The 23,046-nt window shown below is 39.1% G+C and overlaps 1 protein-coding gene across 1 annotated transcript in view; it reads left to right on the forward strand.

Annotated features, from left to right (window-relative positions):
• CUNH10orf76 (chromosome unknown C10orf76 homolog) overlaps positions 1–23,046 on the forward strand; it is a 232,993-nt gene that overhangs the window by 107,745 nt on the left and 102,202 nt on the right. Inside the window, exon 22 of the mRNA XM_023511776.1 lies at positions 6,409–6,484. Coding sequence (XP_023367544.1) covers positions 6,409–6,484 — 76 coding nt within the window. The remainder of the gene's footprint in view (positions 1–6,408; positions 6,485–23,046) is intronic.

Below are 23,046 nucleotides of genomic sequence, written 5' to 3' on the forward strand. Positions count from 1 at the left end.
CCCGCCACCTTAGGTGTACGTGGCTGGCACCTTAGCCGGTTGAGCTATAGGCGCCGAGCCTATATCTTTTGCTTTAACCCAGATGGAGTTAGAGAATGTTCTCCTTAGTAAAGTATCACAAGAATGGAAAAGCAAGTATCCAATGTACTCAATACTAATATAAAACCAGTAGGCAAACAAATATATGCCCATACAAGGGAAGAACACATTTAAACTCAAGGACAGGGAAAGAACTAAGGAGGGGGATTGGTGTGCTCTACCCTAACAGGCAGAATATAAGGGTATATGGCACATCTCCTGGGGGAGGAGTAAAACTACAACTTGAGCTTTACCTAACAAATGCAAACAATGAAACCTAATCATCTGTATCCTCATATTAATCTTAAAAAAAAATTAAAAAGATAATGTTTTGCTTTCTCACTTAGGCTGGAGTGTAGCAGCACAATCATAGCCCATTACAGCCTCAGACTCCTGAGCTCACGTGATTCTCCTGCCTCAGCCTCCTGAGTAGCTGGGGCTATCCGTGTGCATAATCAGACTTGGCTAATTTTTTTTTTTTTTTTTTGAGACAGCATCTCACTCAGTTTCCCTGGGGTCGATTGCCATGGCATCATAGCTCACAGCAACCTCTAACTGTTGGGCTTAAGTGATTCTCTTGCCTCAGACTCCCAAGAAGCTGAGTCTACAGGTGCCTGCCACAATGCCTAGCTATATTTTAGAGATGGGGTCTTTTGCTCAGGCTGGTTTCAAAGTCCTAAGCTCAAGCAATCTACCTACCTTTGCCTCCTAGATTGTTGGGATTACCTTTTACACCTGGCCACAGCTTGGCTAATTTTTAAATTTCTTGTAGAGAAACTGCTGTGTTCCCCAAGCAATCTTACTTATGGACTCAAGCAGTCCTCCCATCTCAGATTCCCAAAGTGCTGAGATTATAGGCATCATCATTGTGAATTTTATGGAGCGGATCCTGGATTTTTTTGAGACAGGGTCTTGTTCTGTTGCCCAGAGTAAACTGGAGTATAGTGGCACTATTGTAGCTCACTGTAACCCACCATTTTCATTGTTGTGTATTAGTCTACATGCATGCATAATTTTATATAGTTGTAATATGGAATCTTTCCTTTTTGTGTTTTTCAACCTATATATCATAAATATTTTGTAATTTTCCTAAGTCTCTTTTTTAATGGCCACATGGTATGTTATTTTTGTGTGTCATAATTTATAGTATGAATGATTGCTTTCATTTGAGGCTTTTAGGGCATTTTGAAATAATTTTGTGTTTAAATTTGGTAGCTTAGAAAAGAATACAAAAGCCAATGGTATTTCTAGAGGAAATGCAGTGATGAGATCATCTGAGTGCCTGTTCACTAAGGAACAGAGCTGAGAGGATATTACAGAGAAATAACCCATGGACAGAGTTAAGCATCTCTCTGAAAGTAAGAGGAAGGAAAAATTCAGCTCAATTCCATAAATATTTAGGTTCCTACCATCAGAGAACATATAATTTAGTGGTAGAGCTAGTGGAAAATCAATGCACCTTACCAGATTTCATGATTGAGTTGGAAAAGCCATATCTGGCCCACTGAATCAATTTTGTGTATCACATGAATAAATTTGCATATATACTGGGTGAAAACTAAGTTCAGACTTTAGAGCTCTAACTGGAAATTTACCAAATTCTCTTGCACTAAATCCTATAAATTAGGAAAAAAACAGTACTCTGTTAACATGTTTTATTATTTTTAATTTACTTATTTTTTTGAAACAGGGTCTTACTCTGTTGCCTGGCCTAGAGTGCATCATGTTATCATAGCTTACTGCAGCCTCAAACTCTTGGGCTCTGTCCCGTCCTGCAGGACACGGTTATTCGTGGGGCGAGGGGGACCCAGCCTGTAAAAGAATAGGCGAGAAAGAGGAAGCGAGACCAAGCAGATTTCTTGTCAAGGTCCGTTTTAATAGAGGTAACAGGTCAGTTTTTAAGGCACTCAGAGAAGACAAGGGGTGGGGCAAAGGAATGTGGGAGTTAGAGCTTGCATCAATCTCCTGCTGGGAATGTAAACGATGTGTCTGAAACATTTTATGGCTTCTCTGGGAAGAACAGCTCCTTGTCTGATAAGGGAAAAGCAGCTCTTTATCTGATAAAAGTTAGCACACTCTTGGGGGTGGGGATGGGCGGCCATCTGGCGTCATTTGGCTCCTGACAGGGCTCAAGCAATCCTCCTGTCTCAGCCTCCTAAGTAGCTGGGACTACAGGCACGCAATAACCTACCTGCTAATTTTTCTATTTTTTGTAGAGATGGGATCTTGCCCTTACTCAAGCTGGTCTTGAACTCCAGTTTTGAGTAATCCTCTTGTCTCTAGCCTCTCAAAGTGCTAGGATTACAGGCATGAGCCACAGTACCTGGACTATTTTTAATTTTTAAAGAAAGGCTCTCGCTCTGTTGCCTAGGCTAGTGTATAGTGAGTGGTGTCATCACAGTTCACTGCAACCTCAAATTTTGGACTCAGGTGATCTTTCTGCTTTAATCTCCCAAGTAGGTGGGATGCCACTGTCCCTGGCTAATGTTTCTATGTTTGTAGAGATGGGTTTTCACTAAAGACTCCAGGCTGGTCTTGAACTCAAGACCTCAAGCAATCCTCCCATCGCATCCTCTCAAAATGTTAGGATTATAGGTGTGAGCCACTAGGCCAAGCCCCTGGTAATATGTTTTATTAAGGCTTCTACTGGCCAGGCACAGTGGCTCACACCAGTAATCCTAGCACTCTAGGAGGCTGAGGTGGGTGGATAGCTTGAGCTCTTGAATTGAGACCAGCCTGAGGAAAAGTGAGATCCTGTCTCTACTAAAATTAGAAAAACTAAAGCAGAAAGATTGTTTGAGCCCAAGAGTTGGAGGTTGCTGTGAGCTATGATGCAATGGTACTATACCCAGGGCAACAGCTTGAGACTGTGTCTCAAAAAAAGGCTTGGTGCCTGTAGCTCAGTGGCTAGGGTGCCAGCCACATACACCAGAGTTGTTGGATTCGAACCCAGCCCACGCCTGCCAAACAACAATGACAACTTACAACCAAAAAATAGCTGGGCATTGTGGCAGGTGCCTGTAGTCCCAACTACTTGGGAGGCTGAGGCAAGAGAATCACTTGAGCCCAAGAGTTTGAGGTTGCTGTGAGCTATGATGCCACAGCACTCTACTGAGTGTGACACAGTGAGACTCTGTCTTAAAAAAAGAAAAAAAAAATAGAAAAACTGAGGCAAGAGGATCACTCTAGCCCAAGTTGGAGATTGTTCTGAGTTATGATGCCATGGTACTCTACCCACGGGACAACTTGAGACTGTCTCAAAAAAAAAAAAAAAAGCTTCCATCTTTTTCAGAAAAGTGCATAGGCATTGCTAGAACAAAACAGCCAGATAGATTTCCCCCTGTTACAATCATAGGCCCTTCCCTCTGATTGAGCTACTGCTGCTGCTCTTCTTATTTAGGAATCTTGCAAGAATACATAGTTAGGATACTGAGATATGAAGATCCTATGCAAATTGGTCACACATTTCTTGATATTAGGCTATACCTTACTTTCTTTGGGAAAATCTCAGGTATGTTTACTCATTCATTTGGTAGGCAGTCTATTAAAATTAAAGTAATAATAGCTCATTTAATTCCTTCATGTAGGTATTGCTCTATTATTTAGTAGTAGAGGGCGGGGGCAGGGATTGGACCTTGACAGCTTTAGAGATTATGTTCTTTACTTAGTTCTCCATATAAGTACAGGCTCTTGAGTCATTCTTTCTGGATTCAAATTCCAACTTCATTACTTACAACTTGTGTGAATGACCTTAAGCAATTACTTTACTTGTCTCCTCTGAGTTTCAGTTTCCTCATCTGTGTGCTATATTGCATATAATCTAACTTTGTCTAATGCCTGGCTCATAGGGAAATCTGCACCTATATAGCTCTTATTAAACAGCCATTGATTTAAACAATATATTTGGAGTGCCAACCATGAGTGTCCTCTTTAAGACACAGGTACTTTAACGTGTGGCCCTGATAGAGGATGTGTCCAGTTCTGGGTTTCTATCATCTTTCTTCCTGTGAATGAGTTTGGAAAGAGAATTTGGGTCCAGGTTCGGTGGCTCACACCTGTAATCCTAGCACTCTGAGAGGCCCAGGCAGGTAGATTACCTGAGCTCAGGAGTCAGAGACTAGCCTGAGCAAGAGCAAGACCCTGTCTCTAAAAAAAAAAAAGTGAAACTAGCCTGGTGTTGTGGTGGGTGCCTGTAGTTCTAGCTACTCAAGAGGCTAAGGAAACAAGATTGCTTAAGCCTAAGAGTTTGAGGTTGCTACTCACTAGGATGATACCACAGCACTCTACCCAGGGCAACAGAGTGAGACTGTCTCAAAAAAAAAAAAAAAAAAAAGAAAGAAAGAAAAGAAAAGAAAAAAGAAAAAAAGGAGAATTGGGTTAGGCAGAGAAGAATGTTCCTGTTGATTCATTTACACATCATACAATGAACTTGGAGGAGCAAAATCAGGCTACTCCTTGATTTAAACATGTCTGTCCTTTATCTCGAAAGGTTATTGTCCTGTTTGAGTGAGTGTTTTTACACCTTTAGGTTCAGAAAGATAATACATGGAGCACGGGAGGACACCAACTCAGCCAGTCAGTTTCACTAAATTAGCTCCAACCATTAGGGAAATGATAAATATATTTTATTTTATTTATTTTAATTAATTAATTAATTAAATATATTTTATTTTATTTATTTTAATTAATTAATTTTTTAAATTTAAATTTAAATTTTTTTGCATGAGAAAGAATCTTTTTTCCCCCATGGGATAAAATGTGCTGATTTTATATACCACTTGAAATATTTTCATCAAACTGGTTAACATAGCCTTCACCGCATTTTCTTAAGTTATTGTGTTCAGACATTTATACTCTACACTCAGTAAATTTAACATGTGTCCTTGTAAAATGCACTGAAGGTGTGGTCTCACCAATTACTCTCCCTCCACCCATCCTCCCCCTTCCCTTCCCTCTCTTTTTTCCCCTTCTTCTTGGGCCATAGTTGGGTTATAGCTTTCATATGAAAGCTATAAATTGGTTTCATAGTAGGGCTGAGTACATTGGGTACTTTTTCTTCCATTCTTGAGATACTTTGCTAAGACGAATATGTTCTAGCTCCATCCATGTAAACATGAAAGAGGTAAAGTCTCCATCTTTTTTTAGGCTGCATAATATTCCATGGTGTATATATACCACAATTTATTGATCCATTCATGGGTCACTGGGCACTTGGGCTTCTTCTATGACTTAGCAATTATGAATTGGGCTGCAATAAACATTTTGGTGCAAATATCTTTGTTATAAAGTGATTTTTGGCCTTCTGAATATATACCTAGTAGAGGAATTGAAGGATCAAAAGGCAGGTCTATTTTTAGATCCCTAAGTGATCTCTAAACATCTTTTCAAAAGGAATGTATTAGTTTGCATTCCTACCGGCAGTGCAGAAGTGTTCCCTTTTCTCCACATCCACACCAACATCTCTGGTTTTAATATATTTTTTTTTGAGACAGAGTTTCATTTTGTCATCTTTGGTAGAGTACCATGGTGTCATAGCTCACAGCATCCTCAAACTCTTGGGCTCAAGTGATTCTCTTGCCTCAGTCTCCCAAGTAGCTGGGACTACAGGTGCTTGCCACAACCCTGGCTATTTTTTTTTTTTTTTAGAGATGAAGTCTCACTGTGGCCAAGGCTGGTCTTAAACCTGTGAGCTCAGGTAGTCCACTTGCCTTGGCTTCCCAGAGTGCTAGGATTACAGGTGTGAGCCACTGTGCCCAGCCTATTTTTTTCTTTTTTGAGACAGTCTTTATTTTGTTGCCCTTGGTAGAAGGCTATGGCATAATAGCTCATAGCAACCTCAAACTCTTGCCTCAACCTCCTGAGTAGCTGGGACTACAGGTACGCGCCACAGTGTACCAGTGTAGATTTTAAATGAATGTAAAAGCTAAGTTACAGGACACTGTTATGAGGAAGCAGAGAACTCATAGGGGAGAAGGGTAGAGTATTTTTTTTTTTTTTTTTGCAGTTTTTGGCCAGGGCTGGGTTTGAACCCGTCACCTCTGGCATATGGGGCCAGCACCCTACTCCTTTGACCTGCAGGTGCTGCCCAAGGGTAGAGTATTTTGATAGAAAGTGAAAAGAAGTTAGAGGAAAAAAATTCCCAGTGAACATAGTTGAGAGAATTGTATAAGCCCTTAGATTTTTCTCCAGGCTAAAGATGTTTTTAACAGAAGATTGGTACAAGCTTTATTTCATTATTCTAATGGTGCTATTCTGAGATATGTCTTCGTTTCTCATATTTGTGTTTTATACCAGGGATTTGACAAATCTGTGTTCTTTCCTTCTTCACAGTCCTGAGGCTTTCTACCAATGCTGGTCAGTGGAAGGAAGCAGCTAGCAAGGTGACCCATGCATTGGTTAATATCAGGTAAGAAATGAGAATTTATTTCTTTCAGAGTTTCTTGGCTCTTCCCAAGGTTTGTCATACCTTTCTAAGAAGAGTGTATTGAACAATACTATTTTAAGCTCTAATATCTGTAGGAGTGGAAGAAATTGTCATACTTGAGTAAGAAAGCAGTCATACCTGAGATTTTTATTGTATTGAAATAGCTCATAGTGCTGGCTGTTTTATAATTTTTCTACCAAGAGATAGTTGTGATCCCTTTTCAGGCATCTTAGTTGCCAACATGTTTTCCGTGTATAGGCTTATTTCTGAAAGATTTTTTCTTATGTTCTCTGTGACTTCAGTGAATGACTCATGGAGATACAGAACTTTGACATTTCACTTCCTGTGGCTATTTCTGTTTGTGGTAAACAGAAGCAAATGGAGTGCATGGTACTAAGTCTTTTTTTGTTGTTGTGGTGGTTGTCATTGTTGTTTAGCAGGCCAGGGCTGGGTTCACACTGGTTATGTGGCTGCTGCCATGGACACTGAGCTGGTGCTAAGTCATTTTATGTTCTTTATGAAACAGGAAGGCAGTTACAGAGTGCCATATGTATTGGATAAAGTTATGTCAAACATGGAGCTGATAAATGTCTTGAGGAGGTACCGCTCACCCACAGGAGTATGCTGTTTGTAAATACAAAAGGGAAAGTGCTTTCAGGACTGTGAAACCTAAATATGAATTTTCTTCTAGTTCTTGCTCCCTTTGTGTGTACGATTTTTCATTTTCTCAGCAGTTATTAAATTGTTCTTGCAAACAACTGGAAAATTAACATGGAGTAAAAGAGGCAAACCCGACAGATGGGGAACTTGAATTAGCTCCAGATGTAAGCCTTGCCAGACATTCCCAGTAATAGTAATGCATATTTACAACTTGGTGTAGATTCTAATGTATGACAAAGCTGTTTATTTCTGTATCATTCTTTTCTTTCTTGGTATTTAAAGGTAAAATGTCCTGTGCCTACAGTGATTTACTATTGTGTTTGGCACATCTGGGAATAAAAGGAAAAGTGTGAAATGTGTGTGTTAGGAGGGCTGGGATGAGGGGGCATGGGGTGAGATGTGCTAACAAGATTGCACTGAGTGTTGGTCTGCCTTACCTGTCTCCAGAGACATTTTGTAGCAAACACAGTTTTATAAATCTCACAAATAAATGCATATCTGCACTTAGCAAATAATCCAGATACTGTGGTGAGGCCTATGATAAATGTGATTTTCCATAAGAATCAGAAACTGAACAGCCTTCTGCTAAATATACCTTTGTGACCCAAGGGCAGAATGACAAATGTGGGTGTCTGAATGAAGCACCAGGTTCTGAGCTAGATTATGAAGTGCATATGGGTATAATTTATGTTGTGTTTATTTATTCATGTATTTATGTAGGCTTTCCAGGCAGCTTCTTTTCATCTGGGGCCTCTTTCCTTGATCACATCCCTTTATGCTTGCTTTATCTCCTACTTCATTGCTTTTCCTTTCAGTGGTTTCTGGTTTGTCTGCTGTCCTTATTTTTCTCAAGGGCCATTGAGCAGCTGATTTAAGTTTTTGGCCTGTCCTTTTTCTAAATATTCAAGAAAGAACTGGACTGATCTTTGAGCAGATACGTCACCTCTACTCTTCTCTTTATATGAGTCTGTCAGGTTCATACTTCCATTTTCATTCCTCGGACTTCTCTGATGAGCTTGCTGTGGAGAATAATCACATCATTTTCACTGTTGCTAATGAATTAGCCTCAGAGTATATGCTCAAAGTAACAAAGACCCAGTCAGTTTTCTTAAGAGCTTACTGGAAAGATGTGTTTGAATGTCACTGATCAGAGTAAGGCCAGATTAGAGAAAAATACTGGTGATAGTAAGATAGCAAAAGTTTACTTTTTTTCCCTTTTTGACATCTATTTTCACTTATAAACTATTAGACTTTGTGTTGTTCTTTCATGTACTGTTTTCTTTTTCTTTTTTTTGAGACAGAGTCTTATGTCACTCTCGGTAGAGTGCCATGGCACCACAGCTCATAGCAACCTCAAACTCTTGGGTTTAAGAGATTCTCTTCCCTCAGCCTCCCAAGTAGCTGGAACCACAGGCACTTGTCACAGTGCCTGGCTGTTTTTTTGTTGCAGTTGTCATTGTTGTTTAGCTGGCCCAGGCCGAGTTTGAACCTGCCACCCTTGGTGCATGTGACTGGTGCTGTAACCACTGTGCTATGGGTGCTGAGCCTCATGTACTATTTTCTTTAATCTTTTTAACTCTGTTGAGTGTATTATATACTTTTTAAAATACTCTCTTTTCCTTGGCAAAGCTGAGAACTAATCATAGGTCTTCTAACTCCAAGTCCAGGACTTTCTTTAAAACTGTACTGCCTCCTCCTTCATACTACATTGACTGTCATGGACGTAAACAGAAAACTTAGTATGATGTATTGGAAGGAGCATGGAGATTTGAGTTAGAAAAATTGTATTTTTAATTTTTGTCTCTACCACTTACTATGTGATTTTGAACAAGTTACTTACCTTCTTTGGGCTTCTTTCTTCCATCTATAAAATGTGGGTGATGGTGATATTAATTATTTGACAGGGTAGTGGTTGTGATAATAACATAATGTAATGTAGATGAAAGCTCCTAGTGAAATACTAATTTTACTTCACATAGTGTCTTTAAGGTTCACCCATGTTGTAGGATATGTCAGAATTTCCTTCCTTTTTAGGCTGAATAGTATTCCTTCATATGTATATACCACATTTTCTTTATGTTTTCATGAGCTGATGGACACTTGAGTTGCTTCCACCTTTTGGATATTGTAAATAATGTTGCTATGAAAATGAGTATATAGATATCTGAGACCCTGCTTTCATTTCTTTGGGCATATACCCAGAAGAAGAATTGCTGGATCATGTGGAAATTATGTGTTTAATTGTATGAAGAATTGCATGTTGTTTTTTAGGTTCAGCATTTTGACCTTCGATGGAGTGTTTCCTAATTACGTCTTTATTTTATCTTCTCTAAAAGTTAAAATGTTACCCTTAAAAATATTTTGTTCTGGGCAGCGCCTGTGGCTCAGTGAGTAGGGCGCTGGCCCCATATCCCGAGGGTGGCAAGTTCAAACCCAGCCCTGGCCAAACTGCAACAAAAAATAGCTGAGCATTGTGGTGGGCGCCTGTAGTCCCAGCTACTTGGGAGGCTGAGGCAGGAGAATCGCCTAAGCCCAGGAGTTGGAGGTTGCTGTGAGCTGTGACTCCACAGCACTCTACCAAGGGCAATAATGTGAGACTCCTTCTCTTAAAAAAAAAAAAAAAACCCAAAAAATATTTTGTTCTTTTTGTAGAAGGACTTTTGGATGAAGGTAGTCCCAGGACTTTATTCTTAGAGTCCATAGACTCTTAGCTGAAGGAAAAAAACGGAATACAGGTCTGCACTCCACTGAGCCAACAGTAATGAGTCTGCCTTATGTTCCTTTGTCTTTCTAAAAGCTTGTGTTGTAATCCATGGCACTATTAACTTTGAGTGGTTTAGAAAACAAGACCTATGGGCCCCCTGATGATACTGGGGGGGATTTAGCTATCGGCCACCAAGTTAATTATCAAGGATAGAGTGTGTAAAAGGTATTAGCAGTAAAATTGTGATGATATACAGCATATATATCTAATGTTAGATTTGTGCTGATTCCACACAAATTCCACACAAAGGCTTTCTAAGGCAGAGTGGACAAGCCATCTCTGAGCTACCTCTCTTATAGTATGTTCTTTGATTGCCAGAGGAGGGGATTGGGATACATGTGAAGTTTTTGGACACCCTAACAGTTAGGAGGCATAGTGCCTAACATAGTGCCTCCTCAGCAGATGAAAGGCAGCAGATGGCTGCTGACCTCTCTATTCTAAGCATACTTAGTTTAGATTGTGGCAGTGAAAATGAAAAGTACTTTCACATTCTTGGAGGCCTAAATTTGCCCAAGTGTCAGTCTTTTTGCTTTTCACTTGTCTTTCATGGCTTAGTCATGCTAGTTCTTTAATTGTCAAAGTTATTTGTGTTTAGACAAATTGTCTCTCCCTTCCTGTTTGATCCTTCAGTGAGATTCTTAAAACGCAGCTGCTTAGAAACTGCTATTTTTATTGGAACACTTGATACCTCCAACAAACAAATCATTCCATTGCTTTGTCATAAGAAAAATAAAACACATTGCCCCACCTTTAAGATTCTACTTGTTGGTCTAATTGTTGCTTCAGCTGCCTCCGCAGATCTAATGGTCCATAAAGGAAGAATACTTTGAGGAACCATGTGCAGGGCAAGAGAGCATTTGGACAGTTCTGCTTAGAGGCTTACTTATATGCTGAATATTTCCTGCCACCACTTAGCAGGCAGTCCCAATGAGTGATGTCTTGTGCTTTAGGAAGATGTCTGCTGACTGTTAACCTAATTAGTCAAAAGAGAGAAAGAACAATGTTAAACTTAAATCTGACCTTCAGCTAACCAAACAACTTTCAAGGTAAGTAATTTGAGGCCTTTATTGAATTTCTTCAAGTTAACATCTTAATGCTTTTCAGTTAATGAACATTTTTACCACCAAGTTCAAAATCCTGTTCTCTGATTGCACGCAGAAATAGTGGCTAATTCACTGCAAATAGGTGTTTCTCCTGTGCTAATTTTCTTAAGGTAGATAATGTTTTACCTATAATTAATGTATTAATTTTTTCTTTATTTGGAATGCATTAATCTGGAGTTTAGTTTTTCTTCAAGAATAGCTGTAGTCTCAGTTACTTGGGAGGCTGAGGCAAGAGGATCACTTGAGCTCAGGAGTTTGAGGTTACAGTGAGCTATAATAAAGCCATTGCACTGTAGCCCAGGCAACAGACCAAGAGCCTATCTCCAAAAAAAAAAAAAAAAAGACTGGGTGGCACCTGTGGCTCAAGGAGTAGGGCACCAGCCCCATATACCAGAGGTGGCGGGTTCAAACCCAGCCCCGGCCAAAAAAGGCAACAACAACAAAAAAGACTTTTTTGATATTGCTATGGTTAGACAACACAAACCTGGGTTTTTGTTGTTGTTTTTTGAGACAGGGTCTCACTCTGTTGCCCTAGGCTAGAGTGCCTTGGCGTCATAGCTCACAGCATCCTCAAACTCCTGGGCTCAAGCGATACTCTTACCTCAGGCTCCCATGTAGCTGGGACTACAGGCCTGCGTCAGCTAACACCAGCTAGTTTTTTTTCTATTTTTAGTAGAGATAGGGTCTGGCTCTTGCTTAGGCTGGTCTGGAACTCCTGAGCTCAAGCAATTCACTTGCTTTGGCTTCCCAGAATGCTAGGTTATAGATTGCACCTGAAGAAGCCTGGGGTTTTGAGTAAGAATTTTGTGCTTTTCTTTGTAAGTCTCTTAATTATTCAAGAGTTTATTTCTTGCCCTCCTGTTCACTCCATGGTCTTTTTTTTTTTTTTTTAGACCAAAGTCTCACTATGTGGTCCTTGGTAGAGTGCCGTAGCATCACAGCTCACAGCAACCTCAAACTCGGGGGCTTAAGCCATCCTTTTGCCTCAGCCTCCCATATAGCTGGGACTACAGGTGCCTGCCACAATGCCTGGCTATTTTTTCGTTGCAGTTATCATTGTCGTTTAGCTGGCCCAGGCCAGGTTTAAACCCACTACTGTTGATGATGTGGCTGGCGCCATAACTGCTGTGCTACAGGCACCAAGCCAACTCCATGGTCTTTTTATTCCTTTGCTGAGGTGGCTCCCTTATACCCTTCCTACTTAGGTGTTTACATAGCTATTTTCTTTTGCCCTAACAATCATTCCTCCTTCCAAAGAAGGATGGGAGAGCTTGAAACATACACTGTTGGGGGAGGCTAAGGAACAAAAATAGCTCTCAGCAGCCCCTAGATAAGGGGATTCATTGAGCATAACACCCTTTGGAACAGAAAATGTATAGAATTCTGAATGTCACAGAAAATAAGCCTTCAGGCAATAATCACTATTAATGGCAGCAAAGTTAGTTTTGGGAAGGGAATGTGAGGTCTCAGCCATCCAAAGTCTCCCCTCCTTCCCTTGCCCATGCACCTGTTTAGGCTACAATATTTGCCTCATAGCCAATTCCCTTATCAAAAAGGATACTGATGAATTGAGAGAATCATTTTAATGCCTAGGCACTTCAGCTGAAGAACATAACTTTGTCTAGTGAAAAGTAAATATGGACTAAAGTGATTAATGATAGGAGCAGAGTCATTGGGCTGATGACTCTTGAATAGCAGGGAGCACACAAACATAACCTTCTTTTGTAGTTGTCTTCTCTGAGGTGATAGGTAGGTTCAAATTATCCCTTGAGTTAGAATTTATCACCAATGACCTTTCTTCTGTTAATCAGACCCTGCTGATCTCCCATTAGACAAAAGGAAAAGCATTATGCAGATTAAAACAAAGCACCAAAATGAAACTGGTGTAATATTGCTTACCCAATGACTGGGGGCATTACATATTATTCAAATAGTCACTTTTCCCTAATCTCTTAAGACTGCAGCTGGAATTGAAAAACCAAACACTGAATCCCATGTGGTAAATCATCTGTTTTGCCCTAACTTGGGTTATGCTGTAAAATGAAGTTTTACATTAGGTCATAACTGGGTTTGATGAAGTACAATGCAGTTAAGAAGTCTTAGTTTAAGAGATTCAGATATTTGTAATTAAATACAAAGATTTTTAGCTGGAGGCTATTGTGTTTTAGATGAGTGTGGCTTTAGCATATAAAACCTGTCCTAAACTTATCCTGAAATTTTCTTCAATTCTTTCCCCACTTTTCCCTTTTTTAAAAAAGTGTAATAAACTATATGTAAAATTACAGTTTGTAAGTGCACAGTTTATTGGCATTAAGTACATTTCACATTATTGTGTAACCATCACCACCATCCATCTCCAGAACTACTACTTTTTCCTCAGCTGAAAACTCTGTGTGCATTAAATACTTACTGGTCCCTCTTTCCCCCAGCCCCTAGCAGTAATCTCTTTTTCTATGAATTTGACTGCTCTAGGAACTTCATTCATATATTTGTCCTTTGTGACTGGCTTATTTCACATAATGTTCTCAAGGTTTGTCCATGTTTTAGTGGGTATCAGGATTTCCTTTTTGAGGCTGAATCATATTCCATTGTATGTATATACTGCATTTTTTTTTTCATTTTCACATAGATGGACGCTTAGGCTGCTTCTGCCTTTTGGCTATTGTGAATAATGCTGCAGTGTGTGTATATGTATATCTCTTTGAGACTCTGCTTTCATCTCTGTTGGATATATACCCAGAAGTGTAATTGCTGGAGCATAGATGTTGAGCATCTGTTTATATGCTTATTGGCTATTTATATATCTTTTTTTGAGAAATGTCTATTCAAGTCCTTTGCCCATTTCTTTTTCTTTTTTTTTTTTTTTTTTGAGACAGAGCCTCAAGCTAAACCCCTGCGTAGAGTGCCATGGCTTCACTGCTCACAGCAACCTCCAACTCCTGGGCTCAAGCGAGTCTCCTGCCTCCGCCTCCCAAGTAGCTGGGACCACAGGCGCCCGCCACAACGCCCGGCTATTTTTTGGTTACAGCCATTATTGTTGTTTGGCGGGTCCAGGCTGGATTCGAACCCGCCACCTTGGGTGTATGTGGCTGGCTCCTTAGCCGCTTGAGCCACAGGCGCCGAGCCCCTTTGCCCATTTTTAAAGTGTTATTTTTTGTTGTTGAGTTTTAAGACTTCTTTTTATATTCTGGATTTTAGTCCCTTATTAAATATATGATTTATATTTTATTTTTTTAAATATATGATTTATAAATATTTGCTTTTCATTTTTTTGGTAGCATCCTTTGATGCATGAAAGTTTTTAATTTTGGTGAAATCCAATTCATCTATTTTTTCTTTTGTTGCTGTGTCATTGCCAAATGACTTGCCTAATATGTTTTCTTCTAAGAGTTTTATAGTTTAGCTCTTATGGTTAGGTCTTTGATCCTTTTTTTTTTTTGTTTTTTAATGAGACAGGGTCTTTCTGTGTTGTCCAGTTGATCTCGAACTCCTGGGCTCAAGTGATCCTCCCACCTCAACCTCCTGAGTATCAGGGGTTACAGGCTCATGCCTAGAATTTTTCTTTTTCTTTTTCTTTTTTTTTTTTTTTTGAGACAAAGTATAACTTTGTCACCCTCAGTAGCAAAGCTCATAGCATGGCATCATAGCTCATAGCAACCTCAAACTCTTGGGCTCAAAGTGATTCTCTGGCCTCAGCCTCCCTGGTAGCTGGGACTATAGGCACCTGCTTTTTTAAAAGACAGGGTCTCGCTCTTGCTCAGGCTGGTTTCAAACTCCTAAACTCAGGCAATCCACCTGCCTCAGCCTCCCAAAGTGCTAGGATTACAGGTATGAGCCACCATGCCTGGCACATGCCTGTAATTTTGATATATGGAGTTCAATTTTATTTTTTTTTGCCTGTGGATATCCAATTTCCCCAATTCCCACTTTGCTTTTTTGAGGTAACCACCACTCTGATTACTGCTTAACTTGAATCAGGCTTAATTTGGAACTTAACTGATAGGGGACAGATAGGGAACCTCTCCATGGTTTTTCCTATATATCCTCATTTCTTTGCTATTTAAGAGATAACATAACATATTGGTTAATAGTAGTGACTTTAGAGTCAAGTTGTCTGAGGTTTTTTTTGCTTTTTTTTGAGACAGAGTCTCACTTTGTTGCCCTTGGTAGAGTGCTGTGGCATTATAGCTCACAGCAACCAACCTCAAACTCTTGGGCTTAAGCAATTCTCTTTTCCTCAGCCTCCCAAGTAGCTGGGACTCTAGGTGCTTGCCACAATGCCTGGCTGTTTTTAGAGATGAGATCTCACTCTGGCTCAAGCTGGTTTCAAACTCGTGAGCTCAGGCAATCCACCCACCTCAGCCTCCCAGAGTGCTAGGATTACAGGGGTGAGCCACTGTGCCCAGCTTATCTGAGTTTGAGTCCCAGCTCCACCATTACTTGGGGCAAATTATTTAACCACTCTTTGAGTTTTCTGAGCTCTAAAGTGAAGATAATAGGTATCTGTGTCATTGTTGAGATTTTTAAGTGACAGTATGTATGAAGTACTTAGAATAGTGCTTGGCATATGGTCAATGCTATATAAATCTTTATTATTGCTATCAATCAGGAGCAGGGGATGAGGGAAGGTATTTTATCAGCCTTGTTGTGGGAACTCATTCTAGGCAAGTAAGTCCCTTCCATTCCCAACTTTGTTTAGTCCTCTGTCCCTGCTCATATGGACCTAGTAGGGACCAGAGATACAAAATTATATTCTTTATAAACTGACACTGGGGACAGAACTGAACTTAGGCTATCAGTCTGTGCTTTGGCATCGTTGATGGGAAAATAGTTTAGATGGAGAGAGGTTGTGTTTTTCATCACTTTCAGTCATTTGAAGAGATGTTTGACCATGCAACGTTGGCTTTATTTTCAGGTGAGTAGTCTATCTTCTTGTGGTAAAAGAATGTGCCCCAAATGAATTTAGGTGAGAGAATACTAACCATTGTGTTCTTATATGTGGTTGGAGGAATTATAGGTGGTTTAAAATTTTCTTTCTTCCTTATACAGTAGAACCTCCATAGTTGACCATCTCCTTGCATTCACTACCTCCTTAAGTTGATGTAATTTTCATAGATCAGATATGCACCACATGTATATATCAGTACAGTAGGTCTAGTTCCTTATATTGACCACCTCTGTATGCTGACCAGTTGGTTATAGTCCCTTGGGTGGCTGTCTTACAGAGGTTCTACTATATTTTAATTATTAAAAACATTTAGCTGTGGATTTTTTTGTAGATTCCCTTTATCAGGTTGAGGAAGTTCCTAGTATGTTGAATATTTTTATCATGAAAGAGTGTTGAACTTTGTCAAATTCTTTTTCTGCATATGGCAAGGTGATTGTGTGGCTTTTATATTCTATTGATACCATTAACTATATAAATTGTTTTTCAGATGTTAAACTAATCTTACATTCCTGGGATAAATTCTATTTGGTTGCTATGTGTAATTCTTTTTACATGTTGCTGGATTTAGTTTGCTAATATGGGTTGAGCATCTCAAATCTGAAATCTGAAATGCTGTAAAATCCAGACTTTCTCAGCACTGACATGATGTTCAAAGGAAATGCTCATTGGAGCACTGTGGATTTCTAATTTCTGGATTAGGGATGCTTACCTGGCAAGTATGATATGAATACCTCACATTCAAAATCTGAAACATTTCTGGCCCCGACCATTTTAGATAAGAGATACCCAACCTGTGGTTTTTTCTAAATTATCTTTCTAATATTGATATATTTTTAAATTTTAATTTAATTTTATTTTTATTATTATTATTATTTGAGACAGTCTTCACTCTGTTGCCCAGGCTGAAGTGCCATGGTGTCAGCCTTGCTTACAGCAACCTCAGACTCCTGGCTTGAAGCAATTCTCCTGCCTCAGCCACCCAGATAGCTAGGACTTCAGGCACCCACCACAATGCCTGGCTAATTTTTCTGTTTTGGTAGAGTTGAGGTCTTCCTCATGCTCGGGCTAGTCTGGAACTTCTAAGCTCAAGGGATCCTCCTGTGTTGTCCTTCCAGAGTTCTGGGACTTCAGGTGTGCTCCACTATACCCCATCTTAATTTTTTATTTTAATTGTATTTTCTTAGAAACAATGTCTCACTGTATTATCCAGGCTGGACTCAAACTCCTGAGCTCAAGCCATCCTCACAAGTTGCTGGCACACCTCATCATACCCAACTCAACCTGTTTTGTTTGCCGTCAGTATTCAGTATCTACAGACCAAGGAGATACTTGTCTGTAGTTTTCTTTTTTTGTAATGTCTCAGTCTGGTTTTGGTATCAAGTTAATAGTGTCTCATAGAATGAGTCAGAAAATTATTTTTTCCTCCTCTGATTTTTTGGGGAAAGTTTATAAGATATTGGTATCAGTTTTTATTCATATGTTTAGTAGAATTCACTGGCAAAGCCATCAGGACTGTGTTTTTTTTTTTTCTGTGAGTACTTTTTTGATTAATAATTCAGTCTCTTTACCTGTTACAGGTCTTCAGATTATACACATATGTATATGTATGTATTTATGAATGATTAAATGAATGAGATGGTTTCTTACTGTGTTACCCAGTCTGGACTCTAATTCAGGGGCTCAAGCAATCCTCCTACTTTAGCCTCTTGAGTAGATGGAATTACAAGCCTGTGCCACCACACTTGGCTTATTCAGATCGTCTATTTCCTCTTGAGTCAATTTTGGTGGTTTGTGTGTCCTTAATTTGTCTATTTCATCTATTTTCTCTATATTATTGGCGTGTAATTCTTAGAATAACTGTACAGTTCTTTCTTTTTCCCTATAAAGTCAGTAGTAATATTTTCTCTCTCATGTCTGATTCTAGTAATTTGAGTTTTCTCTCCTTTGTCAATGTAAAGGTTTATAAATTGTATTGATTTCTTCAAAGAGCTTTTGGTTACATTGATTTTCTCTTTTGTTTATCTGTTTTTGTTTCATTAATTTCTGCTCTAGTCTTTTATTTCCTTCCTTCTGCTTGCTTTAGGCACAGTTTGCTCGTCCATAAAACAAATTTCAATAAATACAATTAATTCCAACCATAATAGAATGAAATTAGAAATCAACAGAAAGAAATTTGATCAGAGAACAAATTTTTTATTATTCCTATCATTTTCAATTTACTGAGGTTTGTTTTATAAACTTAAGGAAATGTATATCCTGTTATTGTTGAATGGAGTGTTTTAGATGTCTGTTAGGTCTAGTTGGTTTATAGTGTTATTCAGGTTTCCTTCCCTTCCTCCTTCCTACTCTCCTTTCCTCCTTCCCTTCTTTTCTCTTATTCTTTCACCTTGGATGTAGTGTAGTGTTGTCATCGTAGCTTATTACAACCTCAAACTACTGGGCACAAATGACCCTCCTGCCTTAGCTCAAGTAGTGGGGATTACAGGCATGTGCCACCATGCCTGGCTAATTTTTCTTCTACTTTTGGTAGAGATGGGGTCTTGCTCTTGCTGACCTCAAGAGATCCTCCTTTGTTGACCTCCCAGACTGCTAAGATTACAGGCATGAGCCACTGCACCTGGTCCAAATCTTCTATTTCTTTGATGGTCATCTGTCTAGTTATTCTATCCATTATTTGAGATGGGACATAGAAATATCCAATTATTATTGTTGAATTGTCTCTGCCTTTATTTCTGTCATGACATGCCTTTTTCCATTGTTTTAGTTTCAATATGTTTTTTATCTCCAAACCTAAAATATATATCTCCTGTAAGTAGTTAGATCTCGATTTCTTTATTTAGTCTGACAGACTGCTTTTTGACTGTTTATTCCTCTTACACATTTATATTTAATGTTGTTACTGTTGATATAGTTGGATTTATATCTGTCACTACCTTTCTTGTTTTGTATGTCTCATCTTTTTGTTCTTTTGTTCCTTCTTTGCTACTTTCTTTTGGATTAAGTGGACATTTTCTATTTTTTTTTTTATTTCAGGTCAATATGAGGGTACAAACAATTAGGTTATATCATTGTGTTTGTTAGATAAAGTCCAGGTTATAATTGAGCCCCTCACCCAGGGAGAATTTTCTGATGTAGCATTTATTTCTTTAATTATTTATTTTACTATGTTTTTTTTTAGTTATTTCTTTAGTGGTTACTCCAGGGCCTACCACACATATCTTAATTTCTCATAATTGGCTTCAGATTTGTACTTAATTCTACTGAAATACAAAAACGTTACTCCTATGTAGTTCTACATAATGTACACATATGACATAACTTCAGTAAACTTTGTGAAGGAAACACACAAAAAAAGAGGAATTCCATATTTTTCCTGAGAAAGTGAGGATGCATTAGAAATAGGACTCATAATTTTGTCCACTTTATCATTTCTGGAGCTAGAACTAGATGTTGATGGAGGAAAGGCCTGAATTTAGATTTTAGATACATACATTTCTTTTGTGGGAGGTTTTCTCAGATGTAGGTGTTAAACACAGCATTTTAGATCCTGCTCTCTATTCTTTGGTTAGCTAGTAGCCCACAGCTATTTTTTTCCTGTACTTGTGAGCAGTCAGAGCTCATTGGCTCTTGATGCCTTCGTACTGAGCTTTGTAACAAAGAAAGAGTATAGGTATAAAATTTTGTAACAGGACTAATTGGGGAATAATTATTTGGGGGGAGCATATAATTTCGAAAGAAGTACACAATACTTTGATGTGGGAATGGATGAAGGAATTGTTAGGTGTGTTATGTCTGGTGTCAGTGTTGGTTTGTGGAATATATTCTTGTCCTGTCTTGTTCCCTGTCTTTTGTATCATTTTTTCCCAGTAAGGTAGAAGCTCCTGATAGTGGCTTGTTTTTATTGGATCAGATAAGGGACTATTTCTGGAATATTGCTCCTAAGAGAAAAGGAGTCAACTGTGAGCTCAGCCCTCTGCCCTGACTGAGCTATGAAATGAAGGATCTCTTCAGTAGGTTCTAGGTGCTTGCTCTGAGCTTGTCATTTGAAGCCTCTTGGCTGTGGGCCTCACCCTTTGCATAGTCTAGAGCATTATAAGATTTTAAGTAGACAACTTGAAGAATCTTATAAGAGCATTTTGTTGTATTTGTGAGTTAGTTGGTAGAGATCGTGTATTTATCTGGTGACCTTACATTGGAATGTTGCTTTAGCAAACAGTCAGACATTCTTATTGTATCCCTTGGTCTCAAATGTGTGAATAAATGTACCCCACTTGTTTCCTTATCTTTGCAGCTGTTACTATATGCTAGAAATTGAGAACCAGCCAGGCAATCAAGGTGACCTAGAATTGCTGCTCTGTCTTAGGTCAAAAAGAAAGGTATTTCCAATTGGCTCATTGTATATGGGGGGGGGGTGTCAGAGGAGTGGGAAGAGGCTAGAGTATATGTGGGACAAAACCCTATCATTCCTGGGCTTTTGCTCTTTCTCAGTCAGCTCTTTTCTACCCTATGGCTCTTTTGAGTTGGGCTACTTTTGCTGGCACAACTATCCCTGGTTCTTTCAGGTTCTACCATTCCCTAATTATTATTGATCCTAAAGTAAGAAAAAAAATTTTTTGTTTTCACCTGAGAAAAGGTTTGTTTTTCTCTCTAAAGGAACTTTTGTTATGAAATGTAGGCATTTAATATTGGTTTAGTCTATAAAAGACCAGTGTCTTTTTTTCTCTCTCTCTTTTTTTTTTTTTAATTTGAGGCAGAGTCTCACTCTGTTGCCCCAGGCTAGAGTGCCATGGTGGCAGCCTAGTGCACATCAACTTGAAACTGCTGGATTCAAGCAATTCTTCTGCTTCAGCTTCCCAAGTAGCTGGAACTACAGGTTCCTGCTAATTTTTCTACTTTTTTTTTTTTTTTTTAGTAGTGATGGGTTCTTACTCTTGCTCACACTGGTCTGGAACTCCTGAGCTCAAGGGATCCTTCAGCCCTGGCCTCTCAGAATGTTAGGACTACAGGTGTGAGTCACCGCACCTGGCCAAAAGACTGGTTTCTAACTAACTTATATAAAGTCTGGCCACAAAGGGGATAAATAGGCATAGGTTAGGTCCTTAATTCCTTTCTCTTTTCCATTCTCTGATTAAGGTTCTTTTTAAACTGTAGGCATTTGTTCATATTATGCCTTGTTTTTCCCTCTCCATTTATATTTCCCAAGATTCAAACTGGAACCCTGGACACATAACTCAGATATTTCAACCATGTTGAACAGTATCCTATCAGTAAACCCAAACAGACATCTCTTCAGTAAATGAAACTTAAGTTTCTTTGGATTATTGTGAATAATCCAAAAGGGTTCTTAGCTCTCTGTAGGCATATAATCACTAAATCTCAGGTTTAAACAAGAATGGCTAAGGTATCAGACCTCCTCTTTTCTATTGGACTTGTCCTTAATAGTTAGCAATGCCTAGATCATGGATCCTTAAAAGCTGAAAGAACCTAAGAGATCATCTATCCCAGTGGTTCTCAACCTGTGGGTCACAACCTCTTTGGGGGTCGAATGACCCTGTCACAGAGGTCACCTAAATATATCCTGCATATCAGATATTTACATTATGATTCATAACAGTACCAAAATTACAGTTATGAAGTAGCAACAAAAATGATTTCATGGTTGGGAGTCACCACAACATGAGGAACTGTATTAAAGGGCCAAAGCATTAGGAAGGTTGAGAACCAATGATCTATCCCATCTCTTTCCTAATGCATAAATCTCATTTGTTGGGGGATATATTCAGCTTCTGTTTAAATACTCAGTGACTAGTGCTTAATACATAGGCTCTAGACTATTCAGGTTTTTTTGATACAGAGTCTTACTATATCACCCTCAGTAGAGTGCCGTGGCATCACAACTCACAGCAACCTCAAACTCTTGGGCTTACATGATTATCTTTTCCTCAGCCTCCCAAGTAGCTGGGACTACAGGTGCCCACCACAATGCCCAGCTATTTTTGTTGTTGTTGTTGTTGTTGTTGCAGTTGTCATTGTTGTTTGGCAGGACCGGGCTGGGTTCAGACCTGCCAGCCCCAGTGTATGTGGCTGGTGCCCTAGCCGCTGAGCTATAGGTGCTGAGCCAGACTATTCAGTTTTTTTAATTATGGGAATCTCTTCTTTATTTTTCATCCGTTCCTCTTTATTACCTGAGTTTATTCATTCTTTTTCTACCTTCAGATACACCACAGATAAATTTACTGTCTTCTAAGTGTTAACTACTTCTTCTTCTTCTTCTTCTTTTTTTTTTTTAGAGACAGAGTCTAACTTTGTCACCCTCGGTAGAGTGCTGTGGTGTCATAGCCCACAACAGCCTTAAACTCTTGGGCTTGAGAAATCCTCTTGCCTCCACCTCTGGAATAGCTGGGATTATAGGCACCTGTCACTATGCCTTGCTAGTTTTTCTATTTTTAGTAGAGTTGGAATCTTGCTCTTACTAGAGTTGGTTTTGAACTTGGGAGCTCAAGCAATCCACCCTCCTCTGCCTTCCAAAGTGCTAGGATTACAGGTGTGAGCCACCATACCCGGCCCTAAATGTTAACTTCTTCAGAGGGTTAACTTTTATGCTGTTGTCAAACATTCTTTCTTCCCTCAATCTTTCTTCTTACGGCATGGTTTCAAAATCTCTAACAAGCTGTGACTGTCCTCTGGTCATATGCTAACTTGTTAATTTATCTCTTAAAGTGTAGTGTCAGAGTGTGCCTTATACCAAGTAACCATTCAGTAAATAATGCTTACTGGATTGAATATCACCTAGAATTGAATCTAGGTATGTAGCTCAGATTAATTATATAGTACCTATGATGTGGACATATTTTATTTGTAGCCTCTAGTTGCATTATTTAGTTGCATTATTATTAGTTTTTGTTTGTTTTGGATTGTTTTGTTTTGTTTGAGATAGGGCTTCACTCTGTTGCCTGGGCTAGAGTATAGTGGCATCATCACAGATCACTGCAACTTCAAACTCCTGGGCTCAAGCAATCCTCCACCCTGATCTTTTTTTTTTTTTTGAGACGGAGCCTCAAGCTATCCC

The sequence above is a fragment of the Otolemur garnettii genome, unplaced genomic scaffold, assembly GCF_000181295.1.
Source record: "Otolemur garnettii isolate 467f Iridium unplaced genomic scaffold, OtoGar3 scaffold00021, whole genome shotgun sequence".
Classification (NCBI taxonomy): Eukaryota; Metazoa; Chordata; class Mammalia; order Primates; family Galagidae; genus Otolemur; species Otolemur garnettii.